Genomic DNA, 20,365 nt, shown 5'->3' with positions numbered 1-20,365 from the left:
CATCTTGACAAATGGTGTCGAGATTTAAAAATTCTCTATCTTCAGAATAACCTAATACCAAAAATTGGTAAGTCTATTGTCAGTATGATTCTTTTAAAATGTATTCACATGCATAATTTTGAAATCAGAAAAAAAGTATTCTGTTATACTTAAGGGAATGGGCTCCTAACAAGAGTTCCTTTCCTGGTTTCTTTATTATATTTCTAAGAAGCTCAGAAAATTTCAAGGGAAATTTTAAATTAAAATGATACTACTGAGATACGAGTCACTAGTATATGAGTGTGAAACACCTTTCATGGATTTAAATTTCAAAAATCAGGATATAGTTTAAATATCCCATCTTGTGGAAAACAGAGAAGCAAAAAGTTTACCATATACCATGGACTCTGATATCACAGGATTAGGTCTTTCAGTCTCTTTTTAAAATTTCGTTTTCATGCAAATCTTTTTTTTTTTTTTTTGGTTAACACTGAAATAATTTTTATTCAAATAAAATACTTGCTTGTGTGCATGAACAAAACTTTCTGCAACAAAGCCTTAATGGTCTTTCTGCACCACAGGACAAGGTCTGGTTTTGTTCCATATTGGAAGATGTGACATCAAGCCTTGGGTTGGAAAAGCTTAGATTCTACACATATTGTCTAGATGAACAATGAAAGGTTGGAAGTGTTCAGAAATTACATTAGTACATCTCTTTGAAGTTCCTTAAGAGGAAGACAAAAATACTGAGGTTTTAGGAGGAAGTTCTGTGCTCAGAACTTGTAGGCAAATCCTTTAAGTTTTCTCAAGGGACTCATCAGGAAACTCTATCTCTAAAGTGAGAGATTTAGCATTTCCTAAAGTGGAGGAATCTTCACCCAGACAGAACAAGTTTTTTTTAACTGCTTTGTGCTTCTTTGCCTCATCAAAAGAAGGACTAAAATAAGTTGGTTTTCTCTCTGTTAATGAGTCCTTAATAAGGCACAGGGTTTCATCTTATGGTTTTTCTGTCAACACTCAGGCCTCCTTCAGGTTAGCACAGGATACCATATTCAGATTGTTGCTTTTTGAACCCAAAATTTTTTCAGCAATTTCATTTTTGAGACTAGCAGTTTTTATGTTACCATAATCTAACTGGAGGAGTTGAAAAAGTATGCAACTTGCTGATTCATATATTCTTGTATAACATGACAGCTTTCTGAGGTAAAGTGAGGATAACAAATAAAAAAAAAAAACAACAACCCAACAACAACAACAAAAAAAACCAAAACAAACTCCGAAACAAAAAACAACCAAACCAAGCACCACCAACCCCTCCCCACCCTATACTGGTGACCAAAATCTTTGTCAACAGGGGCTGTGTTACAAAGTATTGAAGTTGAGAAGTTCTTCCCAGTGGATACCACATGTACCTGCAGAGGACACAGCAGTTCCAAGCATGCTTCTGAATATCATAGAGAAATGCTTTATATTGGCTCTGTTGGGCTGTGTCTTTTCTCTTCTTAAAGCAAACCTTGATGCAGCTCTCGTGGGCAGGCAGGGGCTTCTCTGGCATCCCCTGTGAGTGTGAGTGGTGCCACTGGCTTCAACACGGCTCTCACATCATACAGAAATACAGAAATGTTCATTTCATTACAGAAATATTGCAACAAAAACAAACATCCAAACTAAGCTGCGCAAGTTCTTGCTGAGAAATTGATGTCACCCTTTGTTTGTGAATTATGTAGAAAATACCTCTCCAAGTTCTTAGTAAACTGTGGTAGGATTCATGTCACCAAACTTGTAGATATCTCACATTTCCCAAGATGGAATGTCTCACTATGCTTTTTCAGCCATTCCTCTTGAATTAGATATGTCTTTTATGGATTTGTGATAAAAATGTGTTTATAACTTTCTCTTATTTCTTTTTGCTTTTTTTTTTTGTTTTCAGAAAACTTTTTTGTTTTGTCTTTTTATCAACATTAAAATATTAATGTCCAGTAATGTGGTATATATTCTGATTTGTCCTTTCCTATTTTTCTGCTTCATTGCTGCTTTAAAGTAAAGTAAGCAAGTGAAACCATCATACTTTCCAGTGCTGAAAACTGAAATAATCCATCTATGTTTTGTTACAGAAAATGTGAGCAAACTAAAGAAGCTGGAATATTTAAATGTAGCTTTGAACAACATTGAAAGAATTGAAAATCTGGAAGGTCAGATTTTGAAAAAAGCCATTTTGCCTTTTCATATTAGAACACTGAAGTTGTGACTTGGTGTAAAAGAGGGTGGAAGCCATTAAGCATGCCTACCTGTAGGGGCATTTTGTGGGTATGTAGAGGATCCTTGGGTGCAGGGTTTCAGTAAGTTCTTCTTTGTAGCAAGCACTTCTTACTGCTGAATTTTTCTCTTTGAAGTTTCCTAAATGTCTCCGGGTCATGTTTCATCTTCAGGAATCAAATGTCACACACAAGAAGGTTCTGTGCTCAGCACAGGTTGCATTGAGGTTCTGAGTTTTTTTAAAAGAAGTTTTCAGAGGATTTTTTTTCTCTTTCATGGCTTGAAATCCTGTCTGTTTTATCTGTGTTTAATCCTTTATCCTGTCACTTTTGCACATTTCATGTGCAAAATGTGGCATTTTCCAAGATTAAAATCTAAGACTTGGAGCAACCCATAAACACATTCCGTATTACTTGAATAATTTATGACTTGATTGTTTTCTGTTTCTCAGTTCTGATTAGGCCAGTTGCTGAATCTTTAAAATATCCACCTTGACAAAGGAACAGTTAAAAAAAAAGAAACCTAAACAAACTGGTTGATTGGTTGGTTGGTTATTTGTATGTGTGTGTGTGTTTTGGTTTTGTTTTGTTTTTCTTTTGTTGATTTAGTTGGGTGGTTGGTTGGTTTACTTTGTGTTTTTAAGTCTGCAAGCTGATTCAAGGGGGTGGCTTAAATAAAAAACAAGCAAATAGACTAAACACAAATTTGAAAATGGTGAAGAAGTAGGTAGTGTAGTACATATTTGGGAATTTGCTGAGACAGTTGCATTTATTTTCATGCCACTAAATTTTAAGTTCATCTATCAGGCTGTATTATTTATTATTGTGATTTGTCATTTACTTAAGAGTTACAACCTTTGGGATTGGCCCTTGCATATATTTGTGTTATTTAAATCCCCTAATAAATTGTTCTATGTTGTTTACTTTTTTACAGCTCAACTGTGCATAAAACTTAGCAGATAGACCAGGAAAGAAAAGTGATTACAGTGATGTGAATCAAAGTTGAGCTTGCTCTCAGCTAAACTTCTTACTCTTAGAGCCAAGTTTATGATTCATGGACACATTATGATAAAAGGAGAGGCTAATAACTTAAAAAATCAGATTTTCCAGAGCATTTTGTTACCTAATTTAGAGTTTCTGTTTGTAATGAATTGTTTTAACACAAACACTTTCTCACCAGTATTTGCAATTTAACCAGTGATAAAGTGTTTGCTATGACAGCTGAGTCCACAGAGTGGAAAACTTAACTTGCAGTAAGTTTTTGGGAAGTCTTGTCTTTGTACTTGAATAATATTACCAGAGATTAACCCTACTCAGAACTGAAACTCATAATTGATTCTGCTGTCTTTAAGCAATTGGATTGGATTTTAGCCATATGATTGAGACTTAGCTGAGAAGGAGTATCAAGGCAATCAGACTGTTAAAAATGGAATCCAACTTATCTGAAAATTAAATATCTAATAGCTTGTCTATGAATGTCCACAAAGTTTTGATACTGATAAAGCCAATAATATTATGCTATTTTATATTTTATTGAGTTTGTTTTATTCCTGTAAATATTTTAAGCTCATAAATTTTAGCTGTGAGTCACTCACTCAGAAAGAGTCTTGGAAAAGATGAGTTCTGATAGAGTGAAACCAGTTTACAGAACACAAATGGAGGCACTTTTATATCCAGTTGTGTCTGTGTGTGTGTATGTATATCATGTGTACAGTTATGTTATGGACAAATTGTTCTTTCAAACAGGCTGTGAAGAATTGAAGAAACTTGACCTGACAGCAAATTTCATTGGTGAACTCTCCAGCATTGAATCCCTAAAATGCAATATTCATCTGAAGGAATTGTTTCTAATGGGTAACCCATGTACTGAATTTGAAGGTTATAGACAATTTGTAGTGGCAACTCTTCAGCAATTAAAAGTAAGGTTTTAAAACTTAAATTCAAATAAAACATGAGTACTGTTGACTGAACATACTTATCCTAAACAAAAAAAACCAAAAAACCTGTACTTGGAAAGCTAACAGACTTTTTCTTAATGTTCACAGCAAATTAAATTCTATTCCAAAGAAGAAATTACTACAATAAATAATATGATAATAACTGGTTCTAGTCTGATGGAACCACAATTATTCATTAACTTTTCTGTCATCTTTATTGGAGATTCTTAAACAAAAATTTTTCAATTTTTTTTCAAATGAATGTATTGTACTGTTCTGGCAGTTTTTTCCTCATGGTTGTTATATATAATGTATTTTTAAATTATTAGCACGATTGCAGAGAGTTATTGAGTTGTTGGTACCATTCCAACAATATGTACTAAACCTGCAGTGTGAGACAGTAAAAAAATACAAGTTGGTGTAAAATTGCACTACATAGCATTGGCTGGAAACAGACACTTTGAGATTGTGGTTTTATGCTGTGACTGAACTGGTGAAACAATTTCCTGTCAATGAAAGAGTCTCAGGCCTGAAGGACGTTCTCACAATTTTCCTCGGAGAAGCAAAGGCACTGCTTAGCTTGTTAAGAGTAGATTCAACTTACTCAGTTGGCAATAAACTTAGACATCAAAAGAAATAATTTTGGGTTGAATCAAAATCAGACAAAGACCAGAAATGGCTGAAGGGACTCTCTCTACTGTATAGTCTAGTAAGACTAATTAAAATTCCTGGAAAATGCTAAAAGCAGATCTTAGAAACAAAAAACCATTTTCAGATCTGAAGAGAAAGTTATTGTTAATTCCTTGTAATGAAGTATAACTTACATAGTGCTTTTGATATGTGAAAGATGCATTTCTAATTATAGACAGAACTTAATTATCAAAATTAAACTACAATTGAATAGATTTATTTTTTTGAATATATTTATACTTTCTCACGTTTTTATATTAACTTTTTCCCCTTTGGGAAGTATTTGGATAGTAAAGAAATAGAACGTTCAGAGAGGATTAAAGCCCTTCAAGACTATCCAGAAGTGCAATGGAAAATCAGAGAACAGGAAGAAGCTTACCTTCTCAAAAGGGCCAGAGAAAAGGAAGAAGCTCAAAGAAGGATGCAAGAAAAAAAGGATGAGAAACAGAAACAGATGGACTCTAAGCTTGGATGTGACAGGTAACAGTGAACAACAGTTTGTGAGTAAACATTATTCTTGCTTTATTCACAAGTTTGTTTTTTTCCATTAAAGAGTTTATATAATTCCACTTAAATATTTTTCTTCATCGTTATTGTTGATTCAAGCAGAGTTATTTCTCCTCATGCAAGTTACCTCTAATGAAAAATATAATTAGTTACAAAGATAATTTATTGTTGACCTGCAGACACAGTTTAATAACTTTTTTTCTCCCAAAACTCCAAGCTAAGTTGTCTGGGTGCCAAAATAGTGTAATTAATAGTTTCTTTCAGGAGAACAGCTGGAAATTGTTGTTTAAGGTAAAGCAGGGGTTCCAGAGAAAGCGGCTGTTCATCTATAATTGCTTTTGCCTTAGCATTATCTTCAGCATCTGAAGACTGAAATGCAGTATTGCAGGCCTTCGGTTTTCCCACTTCATGTCACTGACATTACCTAGGCAGCTGCAGGATTTTTGTCTGGGATCATCTTCTATTGTGCTTGCCACCCATCTTATTTTTAATTCCATGGAAACTGTTTAATGAAGCTGCCTGCAGAACTTGTCCTCATAGATCACACTTGTATCATAAATTTAGTTTTCTCGCTCTATTGATGGAGATTTATAGAAGCTTAGAGCTAGGGAGAAAAAATTATTCAGGTGTTAAGATTGCATTTGAGGAGATGCTCATTGCTACCATATAAATTTCTAATCTAATGTTGGGCATTCTTAAACAGCACATGGACTGAAGGTTTTTTCTCACCTGAAGGTTGTGGGGGTATCTGAAAATTCTTTTCTGAAATTAAATCTGTTGAACTATCTATCAAGGTTTTCAGGGGATTACGTATAGCCATACTATCACTTCATAGTCAGGTAAATTAAAAGCATTATGTCAAAATATGCTTTGTTGATTGACAAAAGAAACAGAGCAGAGAATGTTGTCCAAATATATAAAATACCATTCTTGGGAGGAATTGTACAGTTATTATTGGGTTGAAAAAATATTATTGCAGTAATTTATTAGCAAGTTACTCTTCCTTCATTTCATTGGGATAATATTTCAGTGATCTTGTGTAGCCCAGACTCCCCACAGGAAAAACCCAATCAGGCAGAAGCAGATGGAGAGCAAGAAAGATGCAGAACAGTTGAAAATTATGATGATGATGAAGACAGAAAATTTTGGGAGGAGCCAACACCATACACTCCAGAATCTAGATTAGAAACTCACAGATACATTGAAGAAAAACGGAGAGCTAAAGACAATGTAAGGTACTTCTTTGTTTTAATATCTTTGATGAATTGGAAGAGAGGTTTTCAAAGGTGCAGAGAACAGGCAGATAATTGCCTGACATTAAATATTACTGAGAAATTACAGCTTAAATCCCTGTTGCTTGTTAAAATAGGCTTATACAGTCTAAACTGAATATTCAGATTGTTGATTTTGTTTTCTTTCATTTTCTAAACTTCATTTAGGTACTCCTTATTTTATTTTTCCTCAGAGTTTTTAAATATAATTTTTTTTCAACTTCTTTTTATGGAGTTTAGAAGTTCCACTTTTCTGTCAGCTAACTGTTTTGTGTAGTTCAACATTTAACGTTCTGCTGAAAACATTCATCCATACTGCAGATTGCATTATATAATGCAGGCCGTGCTGCAAGTTTTTTGCCCAAGTGGCATTTCAGGCACTTTTTCCATGTAACTGAGAAATTTTTTTCTCATACTTTGTCAAAGATATTTGTCACAAGTCATAAGATTCTTTTATCTGTGCTATTTGGCATGGTGAATCTGAAGAAGTCTGGTCCCTGAAAAGCCTTTCAAACTTTATAAATTTGTTACTTGTTTTGCTGAACATGCAAAATATATGCAGATACTAGCAAAAAACCCCAGTATTTTATTGCTGCTGGCTTATCAGTTCCACAGACATTGTAAACAATGACTTTTTGTTTATAATGTCTTTTTCTTTTTTTTTTTTTTACCTCTCTCTCTTCTACTTATATAACATACTTTGTGCTGGAGATTTTTTTAGCTGTTCTTTTTAAGGGCTCGCTTTTTAAAATTTTTGTCAAGGCTAAGTATTGAAAAAAGTCAGTCCTCTGGAATTCTCCAGGAAATCTGGAAATGTGCATACCTTGTTGCTATTATTAATTCAACTTCTAGCACTTTCCTGGAAGAACTTCTGTGAAACTCAGTTTCTAGCCAGTTCGAGTTTTGCTGTGTTTGGAAATGCCTTGCTCTAGTCAAAAGCAAATGTGTTCCAAATGCTTCCCTTTAAAGATTCAAGGACAGTCCAAACAGGGTTATAATAAAGATAGAATAATTAATTTCTGATTTTTTCTAAATTTCCAAGCCATTGAAAGAGTTTAAAAATCCTTTCATGGGTCATTTGATTTGGTATTGAGAAAGTTTCACGGCATCTCCTTAAAATGGTTCACATGAATAGACGATTTCATGTGGGAACAGATTATTAAAAGCTAACAGGTGGTAGAATATAATTTGTGAAGTGTTTCTGAGAACATCTTTTGAACAGAGTGGTGGTTCATTCACTTTGTACTTAAGTGTCAAGTCTAGGAATTCAGGTGTGGAGACTGGCAGCCCACAAATCTCACACAAAAGCTGATTTATGTTATAGAATAGTGTTTAACACTTGGATAATTGTCTTTCTTAAACAGAAATTGGTTTTACTAAGTCATTCCAGTAGGTCTATTTAAGTGTTTTTATTTCTTCTTCAAATCCATTGTATTTATAGATCAAATCTATTTTTATGGGGTTTTTTTCCCCAAGGTGTTCTAAATCTATAATATTTTATATCTATCAGTAGTGATTTACCTTTAACGTGCTCTTAATCTTGAATTTATCATAAGAAATAGGTTCAGGAACAGATAGAAAGCAATGCATTGCAGTTGGGTTTTTTTGAGAAATGTTTTCCCTTTTAATATGGCAACTAAAGTGGTCATAGCCACTATATTGACCAGCTGAAGAGTGGATTAATGCAACATGACAATTACAGTGCTGTATTTCTAAAGAAAACTACATATTGTTACTTAGGTGTGAGCAGACTTTTCTTTTTCATGTTACTAAGATTCCTTGCTCTTCCTTCCCTTGCTCATAATCTAAACATTTACACAGGAAAATACCAGTATTACAAGTATTAATGTATTAATACCAGTATTACCAGTATTACAAGTCTTAATCATCTTACTGATCTTACTAGGATCCACTTTGTTTGGGCAGATAAATTTATTGTAGATGGTTTATTGTACTAAATGAAAGTCAGATATAGTTTAATTACTCATGGCTGGAAATGGATAGTGAATATTAAAATAATATATCAGTACATCATCAATAAGTCAGGAATATGTATTGTATTTTTTGAACAAAGAGCACAACAAAAAGTGTAATATATGCATCAACAAATAATCTATATGTCTGCCCTTTGGTCCTACTGTATCCTATTTGAGGCTGCTTTTAATCTTTTGACCGTTAAAATTCTTTTTGCTAGAGCAAAATTAGTGATTGAGAGATAGATGCTGTTTGAAGGCAGGCCAGGCATTTGTTCAGTGGGAGTAATCAAGTGAGCATAAATAAAAATTCTTTAGAATTGCTTGCCCATACATCAAACCAGTTATCAGTGGCAACACCTCATGATGAGTTTGACCATTCCTAACTAGGAAAATGTTCCATTACATACATTTAAGCCGTCCATTATTTTCTTGTGATATACCAGATAATTTGATGTATTTCTGTTTGATAATGGACATGGTGACATGCAGAAGAAGTCACTGTCCATGTAAGTCATGACATTATAAATTATTTGCTCATCTTTAGATGATGTTCTTAATGTGCAATTGGACTCATGATTCAATCTGTTTTGCTCCTGATCTAAATTGTAGCCTTAACATCAAATACCAAATAATTCTTACCTCTTGCCATCCTCTTCTTTATTTTTGCTATTAAACATAATAATGCAACTTTTTAATGATTAACCATAAACAATTTTTCTTTCTGTTTTATTAAGGGAAGCGAAAAAGAGAGAGAAGACTACTTGGACATTGGTCACTGCAGAAGGAAAAGTTCTGAATGTGAATGTGCCTAAGTATGTAAGGTTAAGAGGTTAAGCAGTCTAACCTCTCTGTAGTTGATTTGGACAACTATTTCAATATATGTGACAATCCAAAAATAAGAGGGCTGAGAAATTCTTGTTGCAGTATTATATTCCTTGTGGGAAAACTGTATTCTAAATATTTAACTCTATGTATCTATCTATATCTAACTGTATTCTAAATTTATATTCTGATGCTAGAAAAAGAATCAGTTGTCATTGCGTTGTGTTGAAGATTGTTTAATTTAACATCTTTGTCTTTAAAGATTGCTTGTTTTTCTGTAAAAGATATAAGATATTTTAGTCTTTTCCCTTCTATAGTAATGCTCTTTCTTGGAGCATCTTGCTAATAGTGTAAAAAGTTTAACTGTTGAAGATAAGTGTGTATGAGAAGCCACTTTAAATGGGAAAAGATACATCCCAGTAATATTTCTGGACAAAATCATTCTGTCCTCTGACGACAGGTGTAAAACTGGCAGAATTGGGAAGGATAATCAGCTTCTGTGGCAAGGGGTCCTGTGACCCTGAGTGAGGTCTCCAGCAACAGAGGATGGGGATACAGAGGAGTGTCTTGTGTTTTACCATTGACAAAGGCACTTGGGTTTTCAGGTGTGTTGGAATGAGTTTTCCGGGGTATCAGCCATTGATTTTACTTGAGCCAAACCTTCATTGTCTAAGGGAAAGCAGGGGACTGAATGCAAACATTATTTGTTATAAACAGCTCCCCATTTGGTCTCCTAAGGCAGAGTGGGATGACAAAGTGGCCACTTACCTCTGCAAGCCCAAATCTATGAACATGCTTATCATTAAGATGAGGAATGCTTTCTAAATCTTGGAAATTTAGAAATCCTTGCAAATTAAAGAAATTATATGCAGTACACACTTTTCAGTAGAACAGAGAGAATTAAAGGTAGTGGAAGTGTTTAGTGTCATGTAGAGCCATGTATAGTCTGTCTATGCCAGGAGATACTTTCCATTGTATTGATGTACTTTTTCCAGTAAAAATGTGTTGACTAAAAAAAAAATAATTACATCATTTTCTAATCCAAAAAGACAAGCTTAAAATAATTTAAATCTTGTGTTAATAGAAGTTGCTTGTGCCTCTAAAAAGCAGGGACATTTAGACTAAGTCTCTAGCTATCTTTTTGAGAAGAAACAGAGTTCACTGTTAGTAGCATCCCTGTTTGTGTCACCCGAGTTTTCTGAATTTAGACTGTGGATGTGCCCACATAAAGCCAGACCAATGAGCATTTTTTGTCATGACTTCAACAAGAATGTCACAGCTGTTCAGTGCAATCTGGCAGTGTATTGGAGAGACATAAAGAAAGAGATACAAGTAAGCAGATGGTGTTCTCCAAAGTTTTTGCTTCAATGTGGAAGTCTCATGTCCATAAAAATGTCCAAACTTCTCTGATGTTCTTTTGGAAAGTTAGCAAGAGGAATGGATGCTTGCTGCTGAGGACAGACTGTTTCTCTTCTTCAGTTCTAATTAAGATTCCTCCTGGAAAATTTTATAATTCTGTCCTCTTGTTCACCCTTCATGTTTTAGTGGATTCTCAAGATCATTGATGCAGTAAGACAGGAAATAAAACTGTTTTGTATTCTTTGCACTTTTCCATTAAAAAATACTTGTAAACTACAGTCCTTTGTAAACCTTCTTACAAATTGACTGTCCCAGAATATATGAGAGCAAAGAGTGAAAAGTATATCTGGAAAATATTTTCATTGCTGAAAAAATTGATCATCTAATCTGTTAACATTTGAGCATCTTTCCATTACCTGAACCCATTTTATCTAAGTATTTTAATGTCACTGAAATAGCCCAGATAAATTATATTAAGCAAAAGCACTTCATATAATACTAATAACTAATTTATCAAATGCTTCTCATTTGTAGGTAATTTCATTCTCTTTTTTCTCTGCTTTCATGCATGGGAAATGTTTGAGCATATGAGCAGAACTTGTAAGTCTAGACTAGATCTCCTTAAAGTTGTAGTTATATATGGCATCAATTTATAACTGGTAAGATTCATTCCCAATTTTAAGAACACAGCCAACAGATCACAAACACACAGCTAATACAATCTACAGGCTCATTTTCAACAAATATAAAGCTTATAGAATCAAGGATATTATGCAAATCATGTTTTACTCTGGAAATGCACAGACAGATTTTTATACTTGGGGCAAATTAATTACTATGAAAAAAGCTCATGTTTTTTGAACATACAATAAGGTTAGAATTACAAAGCTCTTGTGTTTTTCATGCATTGTGGAACCGTTTTTTTCCTATGAAGATGTAATAGAGCAGACAGGTTTCACCAGCAGATGTCTCTCGTTCTGCATTGTCAAAATGAGCTTAATTTTAACTGACCTTCAGCAGAGGATGTTTTTTTCTTTTTTCTTGTGGTTTGAGTAGGGAGATCAGAAAATAAATATCAGAATGACCTTGGCTCAAATGCCAGTACTGGGGCAAATTGCAACTGTTTCTAAATGATCACATGACATATTGTCTAATTTAGACATATTGTCTAAATGTCTTTTGTATTCATCTAAAATTGCTAACATTTGAACTATGCTGTAATGTTTGCTTATTCACTCTAGCAGTATTTATCCTGGAGCTGTTTCTTGTTGTTGTTATTAGGCTTCATTTCTCTCTGAAAGATGATGAAGAAAACAACCAGATCATCTTGGATCTTGCTGTTTACAGGTCAGATTTTTTTTCCCAATAATTTTTACTACTCATGAGATGTAATACACAGTGTTTCAATTATACTGCTCTCTGTAACAGGGACTTTTCAAGAAGAAAACAAATAATGTAGTGGATAATGGAACCAATCTCAAAACCTGTGCCAAGGAAGTAAAGCTGAATAAGCCAAAGGCCCTTCAGACTGTTCTGTTAATCCTGAATGGACACTGTGTCTAATAGTCCTTTTGGGAGCTGATGTTTTCTGCAGCCCACAGGCAGGGGTCTTCCACACCTGTTCTCTTATACATATGTAAAATCTTTTCCAATCTTCCTTTGCAGATAAGGGCTGTAGGGAGTGGGTTTTTTGCTCATGTTTTGGCCCTGGGAATGCTTTGGTACTGTTCATGTGCTTCTAGTTAAATTCTTCTTCTCCCTGAGACAGAGTAGGGTAGACTTGTCTTATTTTCCTTGATTAGTGAGAAGAGTCCATGGGTCCTGCCTATTCTTGAAATGTACTAGAGCATTGCTTGGAAGAAATTTGGTTGAATCAGGCAAAATATGACAAGGATGTAGTACATATACTGCTAAGCATTACAATGACCTTTTCCATTCTTCGGGAAGGGGCTGGAAACCCAAAAGTTTATCTATCCATAAAAGAAACTTGTTACATAAAACTTGAACTACTTTTATAGCACAAAAATATTATTTGTGCCAGGTGTGCTTCCCTTGAAAGTCATTAATTTCCCTCAAAAGAAATTTCCCTCAAAATTTTCCCTCTAAAGAAATTTCCCTCAAAAGGTCTATGTTTCTGACTTACAAGATACTGATCTTTTTCTGGAACCTCAAAAAATCCTTCCAGGTGCAATAAATTGCTGGATGTACTGCAGAACACAGAATCATTTAGGTTGGAAAAGACCTTCGAGGTCGTTAAGTCCAGCCTTTGACTCATCATGACCTAGCCAACTACCCCACAGCACTAAGTGCTATGTACAGTCATTTCTTGAACAATTTGGGACCCTGGTAGTCCATATTTTAATAGTCTGTGCTCACTTGTAAGAAATGCAGACTTAAACATTTGAAAAATTCACTTGTAATGTTGTAAAAGAGGGGAAATGGGAAATACTTGTGCATTCCCATGAGTCACATCAGGTGTCACATAGGGAAGAGCAGATGTAAAAGTGGAGCTTTTACAGGCCACAAATTTTGTTTGAAGGATTTAAAATTACTGTGTTTTCTGGGAATAGAAAGTATATCTGTTCATTGTTTTCCAGCAAATTCTGTACAAAAAAGGGGAATTTTTTGGGGAATCTGTTATAATTTTAGTAGTAAAACCTTCAGAAAGAAGAGTAGGAAATTATTTTCACAATTTTAAATAGCATGTAGATTAATTTTCATGTTAATGTAAAGCACTGCACTAAGAGATGAAAGACCTTTTTGTTTTCCTCAAGGATTTTGAATTCTTGTAGTTATACAATAGCTGATGTCATGGACTTGACAGAATTTAGACATTATTATAAGTGACATTCACAAGAAGATCATGGGTTGTTTTTCCCCAAAACTTTAAATCTTAATAGTATTTTGGAAAATTTAATAACTAAAATTTAAGCTTGTGCTTTAGAAACTGTGAAATTTTGAAAGAGCTCTATGGTCTATTGTAGATTGATTCATTTATTTATATTTCATTCTGAAGACATTTGGACACTTCTTTACTTGATGTTGATGTGCAGCCAGCTTACATACGAGTACTGGTGAAGGGAAAGGTTTGTGATTTCTTATACATTCATTTCAAATCAAGAGTTAATGTTTGCCATAGTTATTCAGTGGACTCTGGGTCTGACTTCTGTAAGTTACCAATCATTTGCATCTATGCAGAGAGAATGTTCTTTCAATGCCAGAATTATTTTGAACCACACATAAACTGTGGAAGTCCTAATAAGAATATGTACAAAGCCTGAAATAAAATTTCACTTTCCTTCTCTCCTCTCTTCTTATTCTCCCCACCCAGTGTACCATCATTCACTTTAAAAGAAAGCTTCCTAGTTGTCCTAGGCTAGAATTTAGCAATTTCACAATCTGGAATTTATAGCTGACAGAACGCAATGGATGTATATTATTTTGGAAGGGCATTTAAAATGTCATTCCAGTTTTCTCTCTTCTCGGTGGTTTTAATTTTATCATCCTTTTAGAAAAAAGTCCAAGTACTTCCACAGTAAACCAAAATCCCTATTTTTAACTGAGCCAACTGCATAAACAAAACTTGAGAATTGATTTATGTTGAAATAGACTGGATAATCTTTCTCATTTAATTGCTAATATAAGTCAAGCATCATTTATAACCTTCTTTAGAAATGCCACTTCAGGAATGGCAGCAATTCAGGAACATACATCTGACTCTACTTGTAAGCAAAAGCTATTTAGCATAATTTATTAGGTTTAGTTATACCATACATAAAGTGAAAGCATTTGGACCTGCAGTGTCCTTAAAATCAAAGGATGTGACAGTGGTGACTTTGTATTTGTTTTGTCCATGTAAAAAAAAGAAAAATATATTTTAGCATAATATACTTCAATTCCATTTTGTTTGGTAGCCTTTTCAGCTCGTGCTCCCTGAGGAAGTGAAGCCAGACAGCAGCTCTGCTAAAAGATCACAAACAACTGGCCATTTAGTTGTCACCATGCCAAAGGTATGTAAAATAGGAGACATCACACAAAGGTCCTTAAATGTTGTGAGTACTTTAGGAATGTCTCTGAGTTACAGGTAACATCTGGCTTGCTAAAGATATGCAGTCTTGTCTTTCCCATCAGGGCATATTTCCCAAAAAAAGGAACATTGTAAAGACAATTTAATTGCAGAGCCAAGCCTTAGTATTTAAAATCCCTCTAAAGGAGCATAATGAAAATCAGTATTAATAGAAACTCATATTTCCTTTACTTTTAACAAGATCAGCTTTTTATGTGCTAAAAGAGACTATGCAAAACATGCAGTATTATACAAATGTCTAAGAAGATAGGTTTTTTTAAATAATGAAAATAAACACATACCTACTTCCTTTTTCCACTTGAGAAATAATAAGAACAAATCAGTTTATCAAAATTTGTGTGAAACACGTATGTATGAAGGTTACATATTTGTTCAAATAAAGGGATGATGCACTACTCTAATTTCTCATGTGTTTGGAAAAATAGTTGCTTAATTCATTTTCCCTTCATGCTCTGCCTGGCTGGAAAGGATCCCCTGACCAGCTGTACAAACTACAGTGACCATAGAGCAAGAAGGTTGTGGCAACATGGTGTTTCAACTGAAACTGCTTGGAGCAGACAGGGAGCTGGAAGCTCTGGGGAGGTGGAGTTCCAGAGATGAGAATGGATTGTATGGTGGGGTTCTGGATCCTGAGGGAGAAGTTAATCAACTGCAGCATCTTCTGCTGTTGCCTTGGCAGGGTTGGGTTGCTTTTAAGGCCTCTGTAGGACATCTTACACTTTTGGCTTTTGGAATATGGTAATCTTTCCCAGAGATAATTACAGTAAAAAAAAAAATCTCTTGGTGCTCTAGCCTTACTCTTCTGGCCTTTCTCTGTTATGTAAGGGCAAGGGATATGTGTGACTCCACCAGATTATATCAAATGCAGCATTTCCTTCTGAAGGAAGAAGCTATTTAGCTGAAATAGCTTCATCTGCTATATGGGGTCATTTTTTTCTCTTTGTGCTCTGATTTAATTCTAAGACTATGCATCTAGTGGCTCTAACTTTTGACTCTAACTTTTGTGGTTATTACCTTCTATGTTCCCTTCTGCACTCCAGTCCCATACCATCTGTCTGTCCCTATGAGGACAGCCCCTCATTGACTCACAGACTGTCACTCTAGCATCAAACATGTACTTTTGCCAAAAACTGTAAGAATACTGAAAATTGTACTTATTTGGTTAAGATTTTATGAATGTTCAAAATTCACTCAAATGAGAATTTATGTTTCCATAAATTTGTTTGAAAATGAGGTCTTGACATTTGTCATTTTGAATAGTGTAATTTTCAGATGTATATGATTTATTTTTGTTTAATAGTTACTTGTCTTTGGAGTTTTCTGTCCCATACCCTGCTTTTATTATTCATACATCTTGCTAGTCCCTTTGTGGATGATCAATGCCTTACAAAATGTAAATATTTCCAAATGTTTCTGGATATATATTAACTCTGCTGCCTACCCATAAAATCATACCTAAATCAGCAAAATGAATAGTCTCTCTTCATACTGTGATTGAGAACTGCCTTTATTCCATTATTAACTTTATATTTAACCTACCTTGATATTTTAGCTACACCCACATATTTTGCCTAGCCGGAGGTTCTGGAGCATACTTCCTCTCAGAATATGTGATTCTCAGATATTTGTAAAACATGGGGAGAGAGAAGCACTATGAAATAACTGGGTAGATGTTCTCACCTTGGACTTGGTTTGGTTAAAACTGCTTGAGTAGCTTGGGGATGCATGAATTGAATGCTGCATGTTGTCGGTGGATTCTTGGAAGAAGCTTTGCAGAAAAGCACCTGGGAGTCTTGGTTGCCATGTAGTTAAGCATGAGTCAGCAACACCCTCTTCTGTCAAAGAACACCAGGTGTGTCCTGAGCAGCTTAGGAGCATTGCCAGCAGGTGGAGGGAGGCCATCCTCCCCCTTGTTCAGCATTGGTGGGAGACACATGGAGTGCAAGAGAGACATGGACCTGCTGGAGAGAATCCAGCAAAGGGCCACAAGGATGATCAAGGAACTGGAGCACCTCTCCTGTGAGGAAAGGTGAGAGAGCTGGGACTGTCCAGCCTGGAGAAGTCTCAAGGGGATCTCATCAATACACAGAAATACCTAAAGGAAGGATGCAAAGAGTCAGAGCCAGGCTCTTTTCAGTGGTGCCCAGTGGCAGCACCAGAGACAGTGGGCACAGACTGAAATGCAGGAGTTCCCTCTGCAGACCAGGAAACTCTGACTGTGAGGGTGACCAGGTGCCTGCATAGGTCACCCAGGGAAGTTGTGAATCCTCCATCCCTGGAGATGTTCTAAAGGCATCTGGACATGGTCCTGGGCAACTGGCTCAAGTGGGCTTTGCTTGACCAGGGGGCTTGGATTAGATGACCTCCAGCATTCTGTGATCCTGTGAACTTCATGGATTTGCTGACCAAAGATGGATCTGTGTTACTTCACTGCAATTGCATGTAAAGAATACTAGCCACTGTTCTTTTTAAAGTCACAGAAACTGTTCTCTTCCCCTAGGACTGAAATAGAGTTCTCATTTGAAATTTTTGGGGCATAGATACTCTTCAGATGATCTCAAACCATAAAAATTTTATCATTATGATTAATGGGATGTAATATAGGAAGAACGGTAAATGAATAATGATTGACAACAGGAAAGCCAATTGATATTTTTCTTGCAGGATATTGTGGCTGATTTTATCAATGCTTAAGAATACTGGTTCAAGATCAGCAACTTAATGGGAATTCCTCTTAGTAAGTTAAATAGGAAGACCAGAATACATTCAATTTCTTTCAGGCTTCAAATTTCACAAGACAAGCTTAATGACTATATTACACTGGTTTTTATCCGTTTGTTTCTAAAAAAACAGTTATCAAAATAATAATTTTTTTGCAGCTAGATAAATGGCCTAGCACATTCCTTACATAACTGAAATGTCCACTAATCTAAAAATAGTCTTCTATAATAAGCTTCATGCAATCATATCCTAAAAATATCTCTCTCTTCTCAGTAACACAATAGAAATCTATCTGAATTCTAAGTGGTTTTCACTTGTTTTAGTGAGCTTCTGATCAGGTTAATAAAGCTTTCACCATTCATCTTCCAGCCTGTTATTGTTCCCTAGTCTTTAAAAACAAAAACAAAACCTCTTTCCTTGCCTCTCTGATGAGCTTGTCACATCACAGATGTTGGAGATAGTAATTCCACATGAAGTAAAAGAAAGGAATAATTTTCACGTTCATTTCTGGAAACATATTTTTAACCATATTACTTGCTACATAGCAAATCACCACAAAATGGGTGCCTTTCTAAGGCAGTGTTTGCCAATATTTTTTGGAAGGTCATCAAAAGAAACTGAAGGAGACAATGTTCAGTGAAATAATATAGTGACACTTTTAAAGTGTAGTGTTTATACTGCAATAATCCTTGGCATGGAGATTTTACATGAGTAAGGTGTGGACAGTGACTACATTGTACATGCCTTGTGTTCTGGGAAAAATATTTGTGACATGAAACTTCTCAGATTTTGAACCTCTATGCTGTGGCAGCATCATCTTTGCAGATGATGCAGGCAAATAAAAAACTGGAAGATTCTTTAATAGAATTTGACTAAAATTGGCATATTAAATAAATGATTTCATAAAATGTCATCAGTAGATTACACCAGCATTTTAATTGCTGCCTCAGTAAAAGCATCAAAACCCAGTGTTATTAACAAGCAGGTTTTATTTAGGGTTTTGAGACATTCTCTGTCATGTTTGAAAAATTCCTTTTTCTTAATTTAGTGAGTCAGAGAGTAAAATTTGGATTTTTGATTAATTCTTTATTATATTACTAGCCACAAATGAATGCTGACAGCTTTTTATTGCCTGGGATTTCAAAAGAGAATAGAAATTCAAAGATCAATGAGAGTTAGATTGCTTAATTAATCTAAAAATAGGAGTAGTGTGTATTATGCATGTCAGTTTTATTTGATAGAATTCCTTTATATAATTCTTACTTATCTAGGTATGGTAAATGTGGTAATATTTCATTGCCATCAAAGGCATGTGGAGACACAGCTCTGGAACCCTAGAAATCTAATAATCCTTCAGCATAAATGTGTTGCAGGGAAAATCTGTTACTCAAAGGAATTTCCATTAAAGAATAAGAAAGCCATTGTAGGAAAAAAAAATGCACTGAAAATATGAATAAAAATATGGCTTTTGCAAATATACTTCAGATTTTATTTAAAACATCTCTATCTAGAATCCTTTGATAATGATCTTAAAAGGGGTGCATTTTCTGTTTTCTAATTAATCATAGAATCATAGGAAATGCTGGGTTGGATGGAACGCATCGGGATCATCAGATCCAACTCTTGGCCCTGCACAGGACACCCCAAGAGTCACACCATGTGCCTGAGAGCATTGTCCAAATGCTTCTTGAACTCTTTCAGGTGTGGTGCTGTTACCGCTTCCCTGGGGAGTCTGCTCCATTGTCCAACCACCCTCTGGGTGAAGAACATTTTCCTAATATCCATCCTAAACCTCCCTTGACACAACTCCAGGCATTCCCTTGGGTCCTGTCACTGGTCACCTGAGAGATCAGTGCCTGCCTGTCCTTCCTCTCATGAGGAGGCTGAAGACCTCAATGAAGCCTCCCCTCCATCTCCTCCAGGCTGAAAAGACCAAGTGACCTCAGCCTCTCCTCATATGGCTTCTCCTCCAGACCCTTCACCATCCTCATGGCCTCCTTTGGATGCTGTCTCATAGCTTCATGTCTTTTTATATTGTGGTGCCCAAAACTGTACACAAAAATTTAAATATTAGAAATCATAGTATCAGTATCATAAATATTGGTATCATAGAATAACTTTCAGAAAGCTTCATTATATTAATTTAGTCAATTTTCTTATATACCACAGGATTCAAATTTCACACTATTATCTTACCACTGAGCCCAAAGTAGGCAAATCCTAACCCTTCCCTAAGTGCCAAGGGCAGTTCATGTCAAGGATGTATTTTCTTAGGAGTGCAGAATCAGCAGGTTTCTTCACCATCCTTGATGGTGTGCTCTGAAGACAAAGTAAGAAGCACAAGTCTCAAGGGGATCAGCAGAATGAATTTCTGTTAAAAAAAAAAAGAATACTTGAAAAGAGGGAAGGTAAAAAGAAACAAGGCTTTCTTTCTGTCATCAGAGCATGTACAATACAAAACCAGAGGGTTCTGTATTTCCAGATTTCCAGAATCTGGAAATATTTAGGAATATTCTGGAATATTTCCAGAATCTGGAAAGATTTTCTGTATTTCACTGATTTCCAGAAACAGATGACTGAAGCTACAGACTGTCTTTATATAATATGGGGTTCAGAGTGGAGACTAAGTTCTCAGGGCTTCTGGAGCAGACTGCTCTCAAATCAGTTGGACTATGAAACAGCCAATAATATGAACTATTTGGTGTGGTTCCTGTTCTTCCTCCTTTCAGATGCTTAAGGGATCCCTCTCCCATGCTGTTGT

At 35.3% G+C, this 20,365-nt stretch overlaps 1 protein-coding gene across 1 annotated transcript in view; it reads left to right on the top strand.

The window, feature by feature from the left end:
- Window positions 1-20,365, top strand: part of LRRC6 (leucine rich repeat containing 6) — a 35,112-nt gene that overhangs the window by 4,000 nt on the left and 10,747 nt on the right. The window contains 9 exon segments of the mRNA XM_005425721.2: window positions 1-67; window positions 2,094-2,171; window positions 3,981-4,153; window positions 5,142-5,341; window positions 6,412-6,603; window positions 9,350-9,427; window positions 12,078-12,143; window positions 13,813-13,882; window positions 14,711-14,806. The exon segment at window positions 1-67 is cut by the window's left edge and continues 54 nt beyond it. Of these exon segments, the coding sequence (XP_005425778.3) occupies window positions 1-67; window positions 2,094-2,171; window positions 3,981-4,153; window positions 5,142-5,341; window positions 6,412-6,603; window positions 9,350-9,427; window positions 12,078-12,143; window positions 13,813-13,882; window positions 14,711-14,806 (1,020 nt within the window).

The sequence above is a fragment of the Geospiza fortis genome, unplaced genomic scaffold, assembly GCF_000277835.1.
Source record: "Geospiza fortis unplaced genomic scaffold, GeoFor_1.0 scaffold94, whole genome shotgun sequence".
NCBI lineage: Eukaryota > Metazoa > Chordata > Aves > Passeriformes > Thraupidae > Geospiza > Geospiza fortis.
This window is presented reverse-complemented; position numbering and strand designations above follow the sequence as displayed.